The following is a 21027-nucleotide window of genomic DNA, read 5'->3' as shown; positions in this document are numbered from 1 at the left end:
TGGTCCTCAAGAGTTGTACGTGGTGGTGGTTAATGTATTTGTAGTGAAGCTCTTGTAATATAATTACTAAATTGCATTAGAACACATCTGAACTTTGAATTGGGGCCTTTGTTCAGGAAACTTTTAGGCACACTGCTGGCCAAGAAAATTCAGTTTCAGCTAGCAACATGAACCATATAAGAAACGATGCAAATGGTAGCTGCCTATCACTTTTCTGACCTGACCTCTCATCTCTGTTACAGTTCATAGAGCATGGTCCTGATGCTCGTTGGGAGTTCAGTCATGGTATAAACCTGTTTCTTTTGTTTGGGAGCCACAATCCTGGGACCAGCAGTCTTTGTAGAGTGAGAGACTGTCAACTCCCATCGCCATTCATTAAAAAAAAAACATGTCACAGTAGGGGGAGGCGTGTCATATATTTGCATAAGTGAATCAGCCCCTTCACAGGTATTTGCACACAGCCTCCGATACTAACAAACCCACTTACCACTGATGCCTTAAAAGGTTTCAAAGTAAAACCCACGGACTCAACCGTGAGCAGAAATCCGAGCTTAATTACAGATAATTAAGTCAACCCATCCTTGAACATCTGTAAGTGGCAAGCACTGTACTAAGGACTGGGGACGCTGCTGTGAGCAAGACATGCGTGGCACCTGTGGTTAGACCATCTTGACTTTAGACTATCAGACCCTGAAGAAGGAAGTAGATGGAGCGTTGGTTGAAAGTGAGACCTAGAAGAACCTGAAGACCAGACATAACGGGCCTGGTACTGGTCAGAGGAAATTAATTGCTGATGAGCTGGGTGTGCTCCAATACCTGCCTGGCTCTGTTTTATTTCCCCAACAGGCACGTGTTCTCTACCCCTCAGCCTCTCCTTGACACCACCTTCCTAACCAGCTCATGTTCCTTCAGCCCTGCCCTCCCCGCCCAATCCCGCACTGTCCTAAGTCTACCTTTGCATAACTTTTAAGAGGTGGTTGATGGAGACCCTATGTCATAGGTTTCACAGTGGAAAGGAGTAGCTGTTGAGGAATCTGCAGTGGAGAAGTGATGGCACCACAGAAAGTGGAAGGAGGATTAAAAATGCCGGCCGAGGCTCCATCGGTGAGGACTACAAGGGGTAACGGAAGGGGAAGAAAATCACAGGTTATACAACAGGATGTTCGAAGCCAGGATCACCAAGTGCTTCCTCTGCAGGGGCAAAGAGTCTACTCAGCAAGTCTACACTAACGGTCCTAACCCTCAAAGAGAGGATATTAATTTACTCTGGGGTTACTGGCTGGCTCTCTCCTACTAGAGAGGGGTGCTTCCAGTGCAAGAACTAATTCTCCTTTAGCCATTCCCGACACCACCACCCAAATTGTGCTGCAGGAAGTCAACATCCTTCTACAAATCATTCTAAACAGAGGAGACTGCCCCCTGCCTCCCCATCTATAGCCAACGCGTTATTCACCTGTATTTCTCTATGAAACCTTTTTTCATTGTTCTCTCCAGCCTTTCTCTAGTCTAATACCTGTTCCCTCCCAAATCTGGGGAACCAGCGACAAGTGCTTTTAAGCATGTAAGAGTTTCAAGTAAGTGAAAGAAAAAAATCATCTCCCCACAAATGGCTCACCTTTTTCAGGCAAATATGCCCCCAATGGTAGAAGCTAAGATGATCGCAAGGATAATACAGCAGATCATGATCATTATCTTCTTCTGCTCATCCAGATAAGGAAAGAAAAAGCATGTGAGAAGCAGCATCACTGTGCAGAGTTGCAGGGGAAGGAAGGCGAAAGTGGATCCAGACACAGAGGAAGACGTGAAGGGAAAGGGTGATGGATCTGGCTTCAAGAACCCAGGATGTTACTAGAAGCGTTGCTTTCAGGCAAGAGATTCAAAATGAGATCAACAGCAGTCTCTGAGGACATTCAGTAGGTTGTTCTGCTTTCTGGTTCCCACCACACCAGAGTTACCCCATCTCCTCCTAGAGACAGATACTCCTGATAAGTGAACTGAATTCTTAGGGAGACCACCTTAAACCTGAAACTCAAATATAGTTAAACCGTATTCTTTGAGAGTTAAAGCATTTTCAAAAATTAGAACTTTTGATCCATCCGGTCTGGCACATGGATAAAAAGCACTGTAACCCTTGTTTCCAAAACCTAAACAAAAACCACCACATGGTGGCACCCAACCACTATTTTGTAGGGAAATAAAGCAAGAACTGTTTCACAATCAATATAAAGTCATTTATTTTTAAATTATCAATAAAATAATCAAGTTTACATTTAAAAAACACAAATGACAAAAAACCCTTCACTTGTTGTATTCCAGACTAAGCCCCAGGGCTCAACAAAGGCCTGTGGTAAGAGCTTGTCTTCCCTCGTTGCTGGAGCCAGTCCACTGTCTGACTTCATAGCCATGGGAAGAGGGTATCCCTTTGGCTCTGTAGGAGTGCTGAGCAATGACAGAGTACACAGCCTTTGCAAAGGAAGCCCGGGGCAGTGCCTGGATTAGGTGCTCACTCTATCCTAGAGTGTCGAAGTTCAACTATACATCAGGGAGACTGGCAGGGTATCTAAGGGGCTCACCACTGGGTCACCATAGTCACTACACTTGAAATCATTTCCTGGCTGTTGCTTCCTCCATGATAAGAATTGGGGGGAGACAAAGAACCTGTCAAGCTCATTTACCTGGTAGCAATACCAGCTACTCAGTAGTCCCCGGTCTCCCCCAGCTGACTCAGCCCTGGAGACAGGATCATCCTAAAGGCCCCAGAAATGATCTCAGATTGCTGTGGGATACTCTCAGGACAAGCCTCACCTATGCAGCAGCAAGGAGAGGTGCCAAAACTTGTCATACCTGTCCGCTAAGCAGAAAAACTTAGTGGGATCAGTGTAGTCCTAACCCCAAAGATCTATGATCATCCCAGCACTCATCCAGAAAACAAGGTTTCTCAATGACACAGGAAGATCCTATTTCTGCTGTGTTCATTTGTAAATAAGCAAATGTCTTACCTAATTTTTAGTCCAGCCCAAGGTTTTTGTTTTTGTTTTTTGATGTTATAATATTCTCCATTTCTAGTGTCCTACTTCCTCGGAGACAGGCAAATATATATGTACGTCTCACACATGATTATAAAAATACATCTGGAATATATGAAATGAATGAATGAACACTCGCACCAGTCTAAGCATTTCCAGAACCTGAAACTCAAGCACCTTGTCCCTGGCCCAATTTTAAGTGCCTGGTTATTTCTGGCCTCAAGGCAGTGGCTTCACAAAGCATCACTCCAAAGGAGAACAGCCAGTTTCCAAGACTCAGAGAGGCAAACAAATATCTCATACCTTCAGCCTTTACAAATGGTAACCTCAGACAACCGTATCATCCTGGTGCCTCCTTGAGTAAACATGAGAGAACACAACATAAAGACTGAAATTGGCCATGAAGCTGAACATACCAAGAGCTTAATTTAAGACTGAACTTCAAACAAGTCAGCTGCTAAGACCAAAATGACATCTGCTAGTTCCACATATTTTCAAGACACAGGGACAGCAAACTGTGAGGACCAAGACCTTGCCAAGTACAAGGCTCGAGCTGAGCCTTACTGTCACCACACTTGGAAGAATCCCCTTGTGTTGTGAAAGATACCCCTCAAAAATACGTTGCAATTTCTGGGAGAAGAATACTCCATGAGGTAGAAAATACAGCACCCTGGGAAGGTTTGGAATCGGCTTTCCAAGGTGCAAGGCTTACTTTGACACATTCAGAGGGAACAAAGAGAAGCTGGGTTGGTTCATACTGTCCGGGAGAGAAGGTACTTCAGAGTTGGTGGGGCAGGAGAAGGTTCTGAGAACTCAGGGTTACATCAGGCAGATTAGCTTCCTCCGGGGCTAAGTTGTTTGCTGGGTCAGGTCCAAGGACGGTTACAAGGAAACAAAGGAACAGGTCCCACTCTCTCTCAGGAAAGCCATTCAAACTCCATTCCCATCTGAAGACAAGGGTGGCCACACCAGGCTGGAGTGAAATCGGGTTCTAAGAGAGGCAGGGGAAGGAGTTGCTGATCAGTGCACAGAATGATGGTGGAGAACAACATTAACACTTAGTCACAAACCTAGAAGGTGGAGACAGAAGATCAGACGTCACTGCAAAAAAGGAAAGTGATGGAGAAGTCAACACTAAACCTGAGAAATCCTATAGACAAACCCAAGACAGGAACGGATCCGGAACTAAATATCCTGCCGTGACAGAAACAAAAAGCTGTATTATGAGAGAGGGGAAAAAAAGTCCCTGGACTTCTTGCAATCCTTCACACAGGCTGTCACATCAGCAGGAGGCAGTCACTGCACAAAAGCACCTGTTCTCTCTACAGGGTCCTCATCAGCGCTTTTCAAATACAAGCTGCAGAACTGGAATCTTCTGTTCCATTACTCCTCTGCTCCACACTTCTCTTACACCGTGAAAAGAATAAAGAGAAGTTCAGAGGTCATCATGGCTGCTCCTCTTAAATGGCTGGGTAAGCCCAGACAAGTTTCTTAACTTCACTGAGCTTCGGAGTTTCCCATCTGTAAACAGGGACCATGTTACTATCTTAGAATAGTACCTGGCACACAACTAGGGAGTCAAAGGTAGGCTGTCTTCCCTCCCTCCTGTTCAGAGACCTCATCCTCAGGCCACATGGGAGGGAGAGGTGGGTCCAGACCTAAAAGGAGCAACCAGTCTTGACTTCATGGACATGGAACACACTACAGTAAAGAACTCAACACTGCTCAGTGAGAGGCAGCCTCTTGGACATCAGGTAAGTCAACTAAAAACAATACATTCATTAGTCTCCTCATTTAAAAAAGGGATTCATTTACATTCTCAAGAAGAAGTTGTTGTTTAGTGCTATAATTATCTGACTTTGAGACCCTACGGCTCACAGGAGCAGGAAGAAGGAAGAGGCACACGGAAGCAAAAATGAAAAGAAGGATCAGGTCTGGGACCAACATGGAAGTCTGTGTCAAGTATTGAAGACATTTGTATCTATTACCTCAGCAATCCGAATTCTCTGATTTCATAATAAAGAGAAAATAAAAATGAGAAAAATATAGATAATCACACCATTCGTTATAGTAACACTGTAATCGCAAAACTCCCAACTTTGGGGAAGTATTAAGTAATTCAGAGTATACTCACAATCTTGCGTTGAAAATTAGATTCACCAAAAGATTTTAGTGATGTGGAATGACGCACAGGATTTTTGGACTGGGTCTAAAACCACTGATGATATACTCTGAAGTCTGTGGACCATGTGTGAGTGTGTGAGCATGCCACAAGGTTATCAACAATAATATTAAAAATTAATTCTGTTTACTGTTTCTGTTTTAGAGGTTTTTGTTAACACTACATCCTATACCTTATTCAGAAAAGTAATATTTAGGAAGTTACAAATGTGTTAACAGTGCCAATTAGGCCATTCCCATCATGCTGCTATGCCCATGAAGCCCTGATTCAGTGGTCAGCTCTATTCTTTTCACCAGATTTTAAAGAAATTGATAACCTAAATTTTAAACTCGCTCTCCTCCAAGGTTCTCTAGACTTTGTAGACAATGATAAATGGCTACCTCGTTTCACAAAGAGAAGCTAAGACGTAAGAAAGAACTCTCCTAGGCCCCCCATCAGCTGTGTGTTCAGACTTGTCCTGTGACTTAACATCTCTTTAAGCCTGAGTGTCTTTGCCTGTAAAATACGGTAAACAACAGTACCTACCTCCAGAAGGTGTTGTGGGGATTCAAGGATGTGTGTAGAGGTGTTCAGTACACGGTCCAGCATGACTCAACACTCAAAAATGTTAGCTGCTATATCATTCAAGATCCAACCCATCAGCCACAAACAAAACCGCACCACCCCACACCCCAACCCAGAGCTTTCTTGACACTAAAAAGGATATGGAAAGCAAAGCCCAACATCCATCAAAGTCAGCAAGAATTCAGAAGATGAACCCCAGACCCAGGACACAGACTGTTCCTAATTAGGAGCATGCTTCCAGAGCGAAAGGAGCAAAAATGTGGTGCTCAGGTGTCAGGAAAGGTGGTGACACACGGTGTAAGAAAAAGCGCTGGGACAGAGTCCCCAGGAGAGGAACCAATGGGAGCCTGGCCCAGAAGAGAAGTTTCTCCAGGGCTAGAAGCCCAGAGGAGTATTTTAAGGAGATGAAAGAAGGCACAGGTGATGGAAAAGTCCGAGAGAGCTCTGTGTTTCCAAGGACAATCACAAAAGGAGAGCACTGCCATGTGAAACCCCAGGCCAATTTCTCAAGAGAAAGCCAATCCAGAATCCCCGAGAACCTTCCATTTACTTACATTTCAGTGCAGCAGCCACTCAGGCCACCATTACTTCAGCCCAACGGAAAGTCCAATAATCAATGCTAAAATGCCCAGCAACACCACTACTACCACAATGATAATTATCAATTTCTGGAGAGGATAAGAGAAACAAAACAAACCATCATTAGAAACAACCAAATAACAATTCATCCAAAACCCAACCCCTCTCACCTCCACACTGAAAGCCTCTTACCAACCCAAAAAAGACTATAGCTCTACATTAAGACATTCTATTGGGATATTTTACATATCTTAAGTGACTTCCTGGCAAGCAAGGCCAGCAAATGGAAATACGGAGCTTCTGTCGGCTCTTAGCTCACACTTCAGTCTTGTGTGCATGCACAGATTAAAAAAACCATCACAGGATCTCCTAGCAACAACGGGCCATGGTATCAAGGGACCAATTTTTCCTTTTCAAAAAGAAGTGTATATTTTCAAATAGTTCTAATTTCAAACTTCTGTCTCTCCCCTAAAGCACACATCCACCCATCAGACCCAGTCCAGGGACTGGGGATCAGAAAGCGGGACTGTGGTCCTGTTGTGAGCCAGCCTGGATTCATCAGGTAAAATAACTTCCCAACTCCTTGAATCCCTGCACAAGCAATGGGTAAAGTAGGAAGAAAAAGAACTGAAGAACGAAAGTATCAGAGCCCAGGAGAAGTAGTCAGAAAAGAACAGTCTAAAAAGTGCAAGCCACCAGAGCTGGCTACCCCAGTGGGCAGAGAAGCTTAGAAGTCCTCAAGCAACAGGGGCAGTGGAAGAGGGTGAATAACGGTGGTACAGGGGAAAGAACATAACCGGAATCTGAATTTGGGAATCCCACTCCTATACTACTCAGTACCATGAAGCCAATTACGGAACTTCTGACCCTCAACTGTTTCACCTATAAGTAGGAATAACAGGTGTTCCACAACATAGGAGGTAATGTTGCATGGAGATCAGCACAGCACCGGGTTCACAGCAGAGAAAGAGGGGTGGGCCTGGTTAATGGAGTGGAGGAGAGTGAACAGGTTTCTGAAGAACAGAGGAGTCAAATGTGACATCTGAAAGGATCCTGAGCTCTGTCCAGGAGAAGACTAGCAGTGACACTGGGCAACGCATCCACTCTGCAGAACTGCCTTCAAGTGTGGGTTCTTGGGTAGAGAACACGTGAGCCAGATCCATGCAAGGCACGCCAGGGAAGGAAGGAGCTACTCTCTGGGAAAGGCTGACACAGGTGTTGGGATGAAGCCCGGACAGAGAGAAAAAGCATAGGCTCAAGGACACGGGTGGGGAGCACCAGAGAGAGGAGGAGCAAGCCGGACCCGTGGAGACTAAGGCGCTCACCCTCCGAGCTTCACTCTGATACTTGACAGCCTTTTTGGTATCCGCTACGGCCCGCTCCACAAAGCCCACTGACTGGTCCATGTTGTTCTCGATACGGTCAATCATGGCTCCCTTTGCCCGAATGCAAGAGGTGGTGGCAGCAGAAAAAGAGACAGGCAGAGGGAGGAGAGAAAGAGAGAGAGACAGCAAGGAGAATGGACTCTCTTCTCTGAAGGCAGCTGGAGAGTCTCACCTTCCGGGCCTGACCCTGGTACTTCACGGCTCTTTTAGTTTCTTCCCGTGCCTTCTCCACATGGTCCACTGTGTGCATGACATTCAGCTCTATGTTATCTAGCATCTCACCCTGCAAAGGACAGATACAAGTCACACCCCATAAACCCGCCCCGGGACAGTCAGAGCTCACTGGGGATGGGGCTTTCTGTTATAATCCCCAGTGCAAAGAGGAGCATGGGGAAGTCTTGTGTGGGGCACACGTTCCATCTTCCATGGGATTACCTATGGCTCCCCAGTCCTTGGTGGTGGTCACGCACACAAGCAACCCTCAGTGAACCACTTCTCTGGGGACAGGCACTGCAGGGGGCACTTGGAGCACACTGTCAAGATGCCTGGTAAATACGTGTTCTAAGACCAATCCCACCACCACTGCTCTGTTTTTAATTAAGCATATGAGGAGAGGAACTAAAATAAGAGTATCTTAGGGCATAGCTGGAATGCTGGCCTCTTCCTGGTCGTGCAGACCTGAACCAAGTTCATTTGGCCTGAGGCAAGTGTGCGGACTTGTGCTTCGGAACAGTGCTAGCAAACGGGAGCTGCTCTGTAAACGCCCGTGGTTGGGAACATCCGCTTTCTCCAAGAGATACTCCCAAGCCCCTAAGTGACAGGCACGGGGTTTACCTAAGCTATCTGGTTACATCTTATATCTACGAGGTTATTAAGAGACAACAGTCTCTTGGTGAGGTTCCCAACCATCTCCCAGCGATTACTTCCTGACACGAAGTCTGGTCACTCCAATTAATTCTGAGCATCTTAGGATGGGAACGCCCCTCCCCTACCGAGACCTGCCTCAACCTCAACCCAACCCGTTGCTTGACGGCACTCTGTAAGCAGAGAAAGGCACTTACCAACACTCGACTCTCAAACCGAGTCCTCAGCAAGGCCGCGAGGAGAGAAAAAAGAAGAGCAGGGAAGAGGGCACTTAAGGAATGGTCCGAAAGGCCAGAAGGGGACGGAGGAAAGGCCGCCGGGCCCTGAGCAGGGGACGGCTGTTGGAAACCAGCCAAGCAGTGCTCGGGCTTCAGGTGGGTTTTGCAGCCTCTCCACAAGGAGCAGTTTTCAGTCCTTCCCAGGCGGCAGAGCGGCCAGGGGTTCACGGTAACGGCGGCACGCACGGTCACCGAGGCATCTCTGACTGCGTCTTAAGGACCAGTGGCCACCTGACCATGTGGAGCCGGCACCGTGTACAGGTGACAGGGACGCACGGCCTTGGGCAAGCAGCCCAGGGACAAAATAAGCTGTCAAACCACGGGTGTTTCAAGCGTTCCCATAAGCATTATCCTACCGTTCCTTCCTTCATTTTGTTATCTGCTCTTGTTCCTTAGCAAAAAGTGCCAAAATTTTGGGGAAAAACACACAGAAAACAAAAATGGGGAAAAAATTAAAGCCTCTGGGAAAGCTAACTTTTCACCATGAACTGGGGAAATGATCCTGTCTTTGGTGTCACCCATGAGATAGTTCCCATCAGGAGACCGCTTTAAGGCATCCCCATTAAGAACCCACATCCCCAGGTAAAAGGGCACAAGAGGTGCTGAGACAGAAGGAGGCAGTACTTGACCAAGCGCATCGAACCCCACAGTAGGCAGAGGTGAGGCCGAAGGAGCGGGCAAGAGGATAAGGCTAAGACGGACACAGGAGGGCGTTCCTTTCCAAGACACTGGGATCCTGTTACCCCCATGTGAAGATTCCCGATGATTCCCCCACCTCACCTCACCTGACTCTCCAGTCCACCCTTCTCAGTAGGACCTGAGCTTTCCTCCCTCTGCCCAGGGTGGTGCCCGCGGCCGTTACCTGATTCTCCACCAGCATGGCGATGTCCATAAACATGTCATGAAGCTCCTTGATGCTGCTCTCCAGCCTCACGATGTCCTTGTGCCGCCCCTCGATCTCACTGAGGGCTTGCTTGGAAATCTGAGAGTCAATGATCTACAACAGGCCACACAAAGACCAACGTCAGCCAGCACCCCCGCCACAGACCCCAATCACACTCCAGCCAAGCCCGCTGCCTCACTACCTCCCTGCACCTGCAGCCCTGCCCTCACCAACCACACAGAGCTCCATGGCAGCCTCCCCTCTCCATGACAGGGACTTGCATCCCAGCTCCTGGACACTCACCCCAGAAGTGAAGATGGCAGGGTTCCCACTCTCCAGCATCTCCTCTAGCTCCTCATCTGTAGTCTTTTTGCCAGCTTTATAATGAAAGAAGTAGAACATCAAATACAAGATCAAAGCACACCAATTCAAAGTTCCCTGAAAAGGGCGCCTGGGTGGCTCAGTCAGTTAAGCACTGGCCATCAACTCGGGTCATGATCCTAGGGTCCTGGGCTCGAGCCCCACATCCTGAGCTCCTTGCTCAGCAAAGAGTCTGCTTCTCCCTCTCCCAGCTCGTGCTCGCTCATGCTCTCTGTTACTATCTCTGTCTCTCTCAAATAAATAAAATCTTAAAAAAAAAAAAAAAAAAGTCTCTGGAACTTTTACCATGTGGGAACATGGTAACTTCACTCTAAAGACGGTGGCCTTTATAACCCCTGAGAGCCCCTGATGTGTCTTGCTTCCTTCTGATTTCTCCCCTAATCCAGTACACCCTTAGCATGACACGCAGTTACTTCCTGAAGCACGAGTCTGACCACATCTCTTCCTGCTCAGAGAGCTGACCGACCCATGCACTGTGCCTCAGAGGATCGGGAGCCAGTTCCTAGGTGAGCCCACCCTCCTCTACCGCACCCCACACTGCTCTTCCCAAGGGCTCCCTCTTCCCAGGCTGCACAGTGGCAGCACTCCCAGACACACTTGTGTTTCTCTGACCACGTGCTGCTTCACACACTTCCTCCACTTAGAGCCCTTGGAACCCTGCAGCGCCCCGAATCCCTGAATGTCACGTCATGTCTGTCACATCTGTCATGTTCCTCACAGCACCAGGCGCCATACTATCATCTCATAAATGTTCTATGCTGTCAAAGACACAACAAAAAGATGTCATAGGTCCCCAGGACAGCAACTGTCAGCAGGCGCCTCCCCTCCATGTGAGGAAATGCTGGCACCCCCAGGAACCAAAGAACCCGGGCCCAACAAGCATCGCGCCACCCTCAGCCACAATGGGCATCAGACACGCCGGTAATCTAAGGCCTCTCCTGGGCTCAGGTGCGAATGCAGGCAGAAGGCCAAGCAGGGGGGCTGCTGCTCGCTCTCCCAGTTCTCCCGACTTGGGACAGACAGCCCGTGGCAGGGAAAGGCGCAGGGGCGCGCGCCAAACTTCACACACGTACTGATTTCGAGCTGCCGCTGGATTCGCCCTTTACTGCGTTCGCGGAAGTCCACCTGAGCCTCGTTGTATCTGGTCATCACCTCCACAAACTTCCGGGACAGGACGGAGTGCTGTGGGAACCATCCGAGTGCAGTGAGCCCCCGGGAGCGGAAGGCCAGGGAGCCCACACTGTTAGAGAGCCCGCACCCCTCGCCCCACATGGCCCAGTCTGCGGCAGCATTGGACTTGGAAGCAAAAGACCAGGTATGAGACTCAGCGTTCTGCTTTCCTAACTTCACACCATCAGGAGAGTCTGCTGACCTTTCCAAGCCATGTGTCCAGCATCTGTCTGCCCGCCTGCTGACCTCACGTGGTAATCTTGAGGCCAAAGGAGAGCCCTGCATCCACACGACTAGCTGGCTTTTTCTGGCACAACCTTTGGCTTGCTTTCTAAAGCTGCCAGACTCCCTTCCAAATCCAAAACCTGCCAAAATTCTTGAGTTCTTACCCAACCTGACCTCCCTATCTTCCCTTGCCTATAACGCAATGCATTCGCTCAACAGCCCCCTGTGCCTGTGTTCCAGTCTTCACCATGATTTCCACTCCTTGCCCACCTCTCCACATCAACGCCTACTGGCTTCACCTTTGCAAAATCACCAGTATTTGCAGCACACACATTCAAACCGAAGTCACTGCAGAAGCCCAGCAAGAGACCCACCTGCCTCTCGGCCCTCCCCCATTCTGGTTCCGCTTTCAGGAGGCTCCCAGACTGTCTCCTAACAGACTGCAAGCTGAAGGAAATGGACACAGGCTATCTGGTTCCCCGGACAGATATTCAAAGATCTCTGAAGTACAGCACTAAGTTCTTGATAAAAACTCAACAGCCACGGGGCACCTGGATGGCTCAGTGGATTAAGCCTCTGCCTTCGGCTCGGGTCATGATCTCAGGGTCCTAGGATCAAGCCCTGCATCGGGCTCCCTGCTCAACAGGAAGCCTGCTTCCCCCTCTCTCTCTGCCTGCCTCTCTGCCTACTTGTCATCTCTATCAAATAAAAAAACAAAAACCTCAATGGCCACGAGCCCACAACTAACTTTTCTCTCCAGACAGGCTGTTCTCTCCATGCCTGCCCCTCACCCCTGCCCCACCCCCATCACTACCACAACTGCTACTAACATAACCACCACTCCTGTCCCCATGCCTCTTAAAGGAACCTCTCTACCCCTGAGCCTGTCCATGTTGCCACTTTTGCCCACCCAAGGCCCAGCCCCCTCTGACTGCCCCCAACTCTGCCCGAGCTCTGTGAATGCTGAGAGCACCGTGCACATCACAGAGTCTTCCCACCGCTCTCCTGTTGGGTCCTATGTGACAGCCTCCTCATGCCACTTGAACATGACTGACAGTTCTCTGAGGACATGGATCATATCTTTGATCACCACCGGAGAGCCTAACTCCAAACTGGACAACTAATGACCGTAATCTTCAGAGAGAAAACCTCCATGCCCTCAGGAGGCAAATAATTCCGCAGCTGTGCCCGGGGAGGACCCTCAGAAGTTCTCTAAGGGCCTCCTTAGAGAAGCCCCGGGTGGCAGAGGGGCCACAAGGCCTAGACTCTGGCCCCTCTCCTGCTTCAGCCTGGGCAGAAATCCTTTACCAGTTCTTCCAAATGAGTCCAAACAAGAACTGTACTTTGGAAAAAAAAAAAAAAAAAAAAGGCTCCACAGCTAAGAACGACAACAACAACAAAATTAAGACTGGATGAAATGACAAGGGAACGTCTTACCTGGGATTTCCGAATCCGAAGGTCTGCGGATGACCGGACCTCATCTTCCTCAATGTGCCTCTCCATACCTGCGGAGCAGAGCAAGCTTACTCCGGCAACATCATCGCTGCTCTCCTCCAAGACGCACAGCTCAGTGCAAGGCTCCCGCACCCCCTCTCACACCCAGCCCGCGGATGTAGACACAACAGGAATCCACTGTCCTGACACACCAGCTCACCAGGGAGCCAGAGGCCTCACGTCCCACACCCTTTACTGGACCAGGTCTTGTCTGACTGTACCTTGGCCCAGCTAACAGCAAGAGTCTCTGTCAGCAGGAGGCTCAGGCTCAAATCCTTGCCCTGCCACTTGCTAGCTGTGTGACTCTGGGAAGGCCATGTCACCTTAGTGTTCCTGTCCTCTCATGTGCAGAACGGAGCAAGGACAGCACCTCCCCTACCCAGCGGGCAGTGGATAAGAACACACAGGCTTCTGCACACTCTCCCAGCTACTACTGGAAGCTGCCCCTAGCCACCTCCCCCTCTCCCAAGAAAACAGGGACTGTGATTCGTTTGGGGGGAAGAAATGGTAAGTGCTGCCTCCACTCCCTGACCAACAGCCTGCATTCCCAAACCAACGGGGCAAAAGTGCAGCTGGAAGAAAGGGACCTTTCTGGCCCAGGGGTACCCAGTCTGTGACCAGGGTCTCACTGAACAAAGGTCTAAACTGAAGTGGTAGAGACCTGGCCCCCCAAGAAATGACTGCAGACTGAATAATAACATGTTCTGCATCTAGACAGCTCCAGCATTTCTGTCCACAGGGATGCAGGCACTGGGAAATGGGACAAGTAAGAGAAAAGTCAAGGGACTAAGTTAAAGCACCAAGTCACACAACAACTCAGCAGCCAGCAGCACACTTCAGTTCTGCACTCTCTCGACTGCAATCCTGCTTCCAGGACAGGCAAACTTTCAGGGGCAGTGCCCAAACTGCAAAGGAAGATGGGACAAGTGTATCATCTGGATGCGTTTTGGTCCTGAAAAGCTGGGCCCCGCAGATGTGAGGGGGTGGTTCTGGGCCCAGCAGAAGTGAGGGGGTGGTGTTGGGGCTGGCTTGTTCCCTTTGCTCCCTTCATACTCTTCAGTTTGTTCCGGACGTTGTTGGCCCTTTTCTTGATCTCAGTCGTGAGCTGCTCTAGGTCATCCTTGGTTTCTGGGTAAAGAAAGGCAAGCAGGATCAGTTAGACTAATTGCTTTGTGAGCCTCACCAATCAAGAGGAGATGGGAGCTTTCTCAGGTTCCCACCCCCAGCAGTATTTATCCTGGGACGCTCCCAGGCATCTGTCCTTAGAATCACAGACAGCCTATTTAAAAGGCACTTTTCTAGGCACCCTGGTCCCAGACCTGCAGAATTAAAACCCCCACAGCCGGAGCCCTACAGGCTATCTTTTAACGAACTTTCCCAATGCTTATTGCAGCAATGTCCACAACAGCCAAAATATGGAAAGAGCACAGATGTCCACTGACGGATGAATGGATGAAGATGTGGGGTGCGCATGCGCTCATGTGCATACACACATACACACACATACACACACACAATGGAATATTACTCGCATCAAAAAGAATGAAATCTTGGGGCACCTGGCTGACTCAGTTGGTTAAGCGACTGCCTTCAGCTCAGGTCATGATCCCAGAGTCCTGGGATCGAGTCCCGCATCCGGCTCCCTACTCCATGGGGAGTCTGCTCCCTCTGACTTTCTCCCCTCTCATGCTCTCTGTCACTGTCTCTCTCTCAAATAAATAAATAAAACCTTAAAAAAAAAAAAAAAAGAATGAAATCTTGCCATTTGCAACAACATGGATGGATCTAGACAGTATTATCCTAAGTAAAATAAGTGAGTCAGAGGACGACAAATACCATGTGATTTTACTCATATGTGGAATTTCAGAAACAAAACAGATGAGCATAGGGGAGGGGAAGGGAAGGAAAAACAAGATAAAAACAGAGAAAGAGGCAAACCATAAGAGACTCTTAACTCTAGGGAACAAACTGAGGGTTGCTGGAGGGGAGGGAAGGAAGGCCCTTGATGTAATGAGCACTGCGTGTTATATGCAACTGATGATCACTGAACTTCACCTAAGCCTAACAATATACTATATGTTAACTAACTTTAAGTTGAATTTGAAAAAAAAGCTTTCCCAAGTATTCTCCGGCACACAAAATTAAATTATGAGAAAATCATCTGGTTTACCACGATGGCTTCAACTCAAAGGTAAGAGAGAGTTTCATGGGATTTTTGAGAAAAGGGATGCCAACTAGATTCAGGCAAATATTTATGACATATCTATTACGTGCACAATGCTATTCTAGGATCTATGGAGCAAAGTAAGCACTGGCCACGACTATTCATTCAGAAACCATGTTTCAGCCCCTGCTACAAGCTTGGACCTGAGCTAGACACCAAGCCTTCAGAGAGAAGAGAGATCCTGCCTCCAGGGGCTCAGGGTCTACTAAGGGACAAGGGACAAATCAATCTGTTGTTCTTATGTGCCGTGTGGAGTAAGGTGTGAGTTCTGGTCAAGGTGTGCACAGGACGGTGATGAAGAGGCTCGTCACACAACCTAGAGGGATCTGGAAACGCTTCTAAAGACAAATGACAGTAAGACCACATCTTGATGAAAGGAGGAGTATTAACCAGGCAGAAAAGGAGGTGAAGAGCAGAGTGTCTGGGAGAAGGGACAACATGTAAAAGACATGAGACAAGAACTATTTGGGGGAACAGCCCAAGTTCAATCTGGCTAAAGTATGGGAGACGTGGGGAGGGTGGCAGGAGGAAAAGGTACAGAGGGCAGGCATGTGACCAAGACAATTCCAACATGCTCCACTGAAACGTTCCAGTTTTAACCTTCAGGTGCTAGGGAGCCACTGATCAATTCAGAGCAAGATAATACTGTCTGGCTCATTCCTTGTCCTTAAGGAACCTAAAATTCAGCCTCAAGCACCACTCTAAAAATGTGAAAGTTTGCCGAGGTGGCAACAACAAATGGGAGGACACTTCATGGAAAAAAGGTGGCCCTGATCTGGCAGGATCTGGTTGGGGACAGGGAAAAGCATTTCAGGTGGAGAAACAGCACACACAAAGGTACCGCCAAGGGTGGGAGATTGGCGGGGGAGGTGCGTGAGAAGCAGTCAGCGTCACTGCAGTCATGAGAGAGGCTGGATGAGAAGGAGAGGAGAGCAGAGCCACGTGGATTCCACAGGACCATGAAGACAAGAGCTGGCCGCGCTGGGAGCGTGAGCTCAGGCAGGGAAAGGGGAACAGAGAGCACCCAGTGTGTCCACAGTATGGGGTGGCGCACACACTCCCTGCTGCTCACAGGAGAAAGACTGGCTCAATCCCAGTGCCAAGGGCCGACGCTGGATGACTCAGCTCTAAGGAAACACTCACTTGGCTCAGGAATCGGTGCAGACAGGATGATACTGTAGAGTTTCTTAGCCTCTTCCACGTGCTCTGAGATCTTGTCGATGTTCTGACGAGTTTCCTCGATCTAGAATCACAAAGACAATGGCCTTTGTTGGGAGAGGAAGAACATGTCCACAACTGTGACAAAAGCTTAGCAGAGCTCACTGGTGAAAGCTGCCCACCTTCTGGGTTTGTGGGACAGCTAATGAAGACTGAAAAGTCTGCTGCTCCTGGGTAAGCGCCCTTTGCATGGCCAGATAAACTAGCATCCAGAGCAGTCACCAAAAACCCACACACCCTGCTCCTCGTGAAGAACACATCTGCCCATTTGGGAGGGGAGGCTGCAGACCAGAGACAAGAAGAGCCGGGAAAACCCATGAAGATGAGTCAAAGGACAAGGCCAGTAAGCCCCATCAAGCAGACCCGTCAGCCATCCCCAGGATGAGAACAGCAGAGGGGGAAGAGGGCAGAGAGGAGAAAAGGAAGAGGAAAGGAAGGTAATGAATGGGAGAGAACAAATGTAGAGAGTGAAAACAAAGAAGAGAGAGCGAGAGACTAGGAAGCATGGCCCCCTCAGGAGACGCGGGAGCTTCCCTTAGACACATGTTCTGCTGGATTTCCCCAGATGATCAGCCTCCAGACGCTCCAGCCATAGACCATTTCTACACCTGTCTAAAGTTCCTGATTATGCAAGGTGCGCATCATAAAATATTTCCAGCACCACAAGACATGGATGCAGGAACACTCAGGCGCCATGGCCCCTGCTGATGCGGGAGCCCGACACAGACCTCAGTGCCCGCCAGGTCTACCTGCCGCACTTCCAGAAGGTCGGGCTTGTCAACACTGCAACAATTAACCAACAAATTTTGTAAAATTCCATCTGGCAGGATCTTACCATCAGGAATACAGTAAAATACAATTCAATACGCAGTGTCCAGCATGCCTTCTTCCAGCAAATAATTCACTTGTGTCTGAAAACCTAGTCAGAGCTTTCCAGATTTAACAGACAACAGGAAAAATAAAACTTGAGTTCTCTAACCCTCAAATGAGCCCTGCTGCCAGTGGAACCGTGGAGTTTGCCTCTCTACAAACACAGTGGTTGTGACGAACCACAATTCGAGAGTAGACACTCTTGCTTTAGGATGCAGGATGAACTGTCAATGTAACCGTGTGATCAGAGTATAAATCCAAGTACGAGTTGCTACCCACGAATTTGTGAAGCATGTTAGCAGCTGGCAGAACAAAACCATGGTGATGCATGAGGTCCACGTGAGGAACCTAAAGGTTGAGGACGTCACAGGTCACATAGTGTGATGACACTCAAATAGGGATGTTTGGATGTTAGAGCACTCCAGACTCCAACATGATTTTTGCATGTTTTTTGCATTATTTCTAAGACTTTTCCATTATTTCTAAGATGCTTTTTGCATTATTTCTAAGACTTGATCTTTTGGCTTTTGTCTTTTGGCTTCTCCATACTCTTTAACTTCTAGCAGAATCCCAGACCACCTATCGCTAACAAGGGTCTGTGTTACCACCTGTGAATGTTGGCAGGCCCTTGGGTCAACTCAGAAATTGCCACTTTGCCCCTCCCTTCCCTTATCTCTCACATCAAACACTGGCTCCCCTTACAACTCATAAAAGGTCATTGCATCACACCACGTTCCATTTCCGTCATAGGACTCTCTTGCCAAAGTAATTCCACTGTATCACATAGGACTGAGGGAAAAGGCTGTCTGGAATAAAATGCACAAACCACTTCAAAAAGGGTTTCACACATCTTAACACACCATAAGGCCTCAGATTTTGCATGTTCAACATATTGGATGTCTTAAAATATATATTCTGGAATATTATTTCATAAAGCAAAGAACACCCTGATCTGAACTTTGGTCAATGGTAGAAAGATGAGATAGGAAACTGTTAGCTGCGGGGCCTCAAGTCCATAGTCACTCCAGATGTCTGGAGACCGGCCGGCAGATGGCCTATCGAACCCCGTGGATGGGAGAGCCGAGCCCTGGTGCTGCACCCTCAGCTTGCCTGTGGGACGTCCCAGCCCAGGGAGCACAGGCTTCCACTCCCAGCTCCTCCACCCTCCACCAAGTGCGGGCTGGCTGCCCTCTTTCCTCTGTCCCAATCAACCCTACCACTTGGGAGGCATCTCGGGGATTCTGATTTAGCAATACAGGAACTGTCAATTCACCGAACAATCACAGAGCCCATTTAGACCTTCAGGAGGGGCAACTGGCTGATCACAAAGCTTCCCTTTTTTGAACTCTGTGTCTCTGTTTTTTCTTGGAAGTGCTGGTTTTCCTCCAAGGTGACTTTCTGGGTATTTCATAGTGGCAGCTACATGCAACTTATTTTCTTTTGTGCATTTGCTAGATAACTGAAGCCTCACTGGGGGGTGGGGGAGCGAACCTGGTATGAAGCCTACCAGGCTGAATCCAAAAGCCCAAGGGCTGTTTGTGTTTGCTGGGGGGCTGTTCCCGTATCCTGACATCACCTTATACAAGAACATATTTAAGAACTGAACTGATTTAACGAACATGCATGTCAAAGACAAGCGGACACTTCTGTGAGCTCGCCCTCACTGGCCCCTTTTTGTAGCCTGAGAATACTGCAGCTCACAGGACGGTGCTCACTCCGGGCCATGCTGCAGAAAGAGGCGAAACCGGGTGTCCGTCAGACCCCAAACCCTGTCTCCTGAACCAGGTATAGAGGTGCAAGCACTGCCAGTGGGAGGCTCCTCTCTCTTCTCTCCCTCGTCCCTGTGTATTCAGCCAGTGTCACATTAACGCTCCTGTTCCACTCCCTGTCTTGTGAGACGGGCCCAGTTGCTGTTTGCTGGGATCATGTGGCTTACTGCTTCCTTCTCCTACAGAGAGCTTTAAGCACCAAGAGCCCTCAAGAATCATTACTGATGGAGGGAGCCCATCTGAAAGTCATAACTTTTTTAACCACCGTGCTAAATTTGCAGCCAGTACATCCTCAGTGCCTGCTGATTGTATGTTACTTTTCAAAATGTATTTTTCGGGGCACTTGGTGGCTTCATTCAGCATCCGACTCTTGATTTCAGCTCACGTCATGATCATAGGTAAATGAAATTGAGCCCCACATCGGCCTCTGCCCTCAGTGGGGAGTCTGCTTAAAGATGCTCTCCCTCTGCCCCTCTTCTCCCTTTCTCTCTCTCAAATAAATCTTTAAAATGATTTTTAAAAGTGTATTTTTCAATGACTTGTCTGTAATGTGGCCGTTCAGACAGTACAGTTCAGAAAATGTTAAGAATCAAACAGGCCAGGCTCAAGTTTCAGCTCCATGTCCCAGCAGTTTTATAACCTTGAACCATCCCCTCACCCCCCTCATACACACACACACCCCAGCCCTGGTTCTCTTCTCTGTAAAACGAGGATTTTCCTGTTTCCCACTTCGTAGAGTTTCTGCGGGGATAAGATGAGATAATGCATGTCAAAGGCTTAACGAGAAGTACATGCTCATGAAGTGAATTGAAATGATGAGAAATCCAGGAACAGCCAGAAATTACTGCCCGTTTACTACGCACCAGGCACTATGCCTGCCTTCACAAGCGCGCCTCATCTACACCTCCCAGCAATCCCCAGCGTTAACAAAATGCCCTGTGATGTTGTCAGCAGCCACCCCAGGAAATCAAGTCAATCGCTCTCCACGTTGGGTGTTGCCTCAGGGAACCAATTATGACTACCAGATTATACTAATCACCACCGTCTAACTAGAAGGAGGGAGATATTTTCAAGGCATGGATGGCCTCCTTCTTCTGGACCTAAGGAGACAGTGGAATCTAATTAGATAATGGGAAGCAGAGAAAGTCTGTCCTTTGGAGAAGTAGCGTGTTGCCGTGGGAGAGGGTGGAAGGCTTTGTCCATTGTACTTAAGGACGAGTATCTGCCTCCCCTAAGCTCCCACATACTCTGTACCCCTAGTTAGACATTAATTCCTGCATATTTATTATGTGCCACCCCATTACGGTGACAAAGTAATGGGATTGTAAGGGTCAAAGTTCATACACCTTGACTAGTCCTCAGAACTAGGACAATCCAAAACAGTTCCTGTATTATAAGTTCTCAGTCAAGTCCTCTTTGATTTGTTTGCTTCTCAGCTTTGGAAAACAAACGGACAGACTAGAAGGGAACAGAGAGGTCTCAGCCCAAGCAACAGAAGTCAAGTCTGTCTGGGGTTTTATCAAGACTAGTGATAAACCAGTGGAACTCCCCTTTCACGAATGAAAAGAAATGAGCAATCTCAGAGTCATTCTGACCCATGAAAACTAGTATTCTTAGATAATAATCTCAAATCAATTAAGTACGTTCTGGTTTTGCATCACTCAAAATTTGGTCAGGAAAGCAAAAATCTATCTAGTTATTTTAGCTGAAATAACAGAATGCAGGGATTCTTCCCCCAGAATGGAAGGGCCAAGAGGCCGAACAGAGGACGGTGAGGCACGCTGGAAATCACCAACAGCAGGGTCACCAGAGCCCAAGGCCAGGGGCCCTCTGATGGGAGCCAGAGCATGCTAGAGCTGCCCAGCAGAACGGACACCATGGAGGCAGGCTCTACCCAGCAACAATTGAGGCCACA

General features: G+C 48.4%; 1 protein-coding gene across 4 annotated transcripts in view; it reads right to left on the bottom strand.

Moving 5' to 3' along the window:
* Window positions 1-2209: 2209 nt before the first annotated feature.
* STX3 (syntaxin 3) overlaps window positions 2210-21027 on the bottom strand; it is a 39443-nt gene continuing 20625 nt past the window's right edge. Inside the window, exons 3-11 of one of the 4 annotated variants that reach the window (XM_047690921.1) lie at window positions 16399-16498; window positions 14085-14159; window positions 12975-13042; window positions 11216-11324; window positions 10065-10138; window positions 9741-9875; window positions 7909-8019; window positions 6327-6440; window positions 3875-4127 (exon numbers count right to left, since the gene is read on the bottom strand). In XM_047690921.1, coding sequence (XP_047546877.1) covers window positions 6357-6440; window positions 7909-8019; window positions 9741-9875; window positions 10065-10138; window positions 11216-11324; window positions 12975-13042; window positions 14085-14159; window positions 16399-16498 — 756 coding nt within the window. In that variant the 3' untranslated portion in view covers window positions 3875-4127; window positions 6327-6356. Of the gene's footprint in view, window positions 4128-6326; window positions 6441-7908; window positions 8020-9740; window positions 9876-10064; window positions 10139-11215; window positions 11325-12974; window positions 13043-14084; window positions 14160-16398; window positions 16499-21027 lie in introns of all 4 variants that reach the window. The other 3 variants (XM_047690919.1, XM_047690920.1, XM_047690917.1) reach the window with 3 other exon arrangements.

This window comes from Lutra lutra, chromosome 10 (genome assembly GCF_902655055.1).
Source record: "Lutra lutra chromosome 10, mLutLut1.2, whole genome shotgun sequence".
In the NCBI taxonomy this organism is placed as follows: domain Eukaryota; kingdom Metazoa; phylum Chordata; class Mammalia; order Carnivora; family Mustelidae; genus Lutra; species Lutra lutra.
This window is presented reverse-complemented; position numbering and strand designations above follow the sequence as displayed.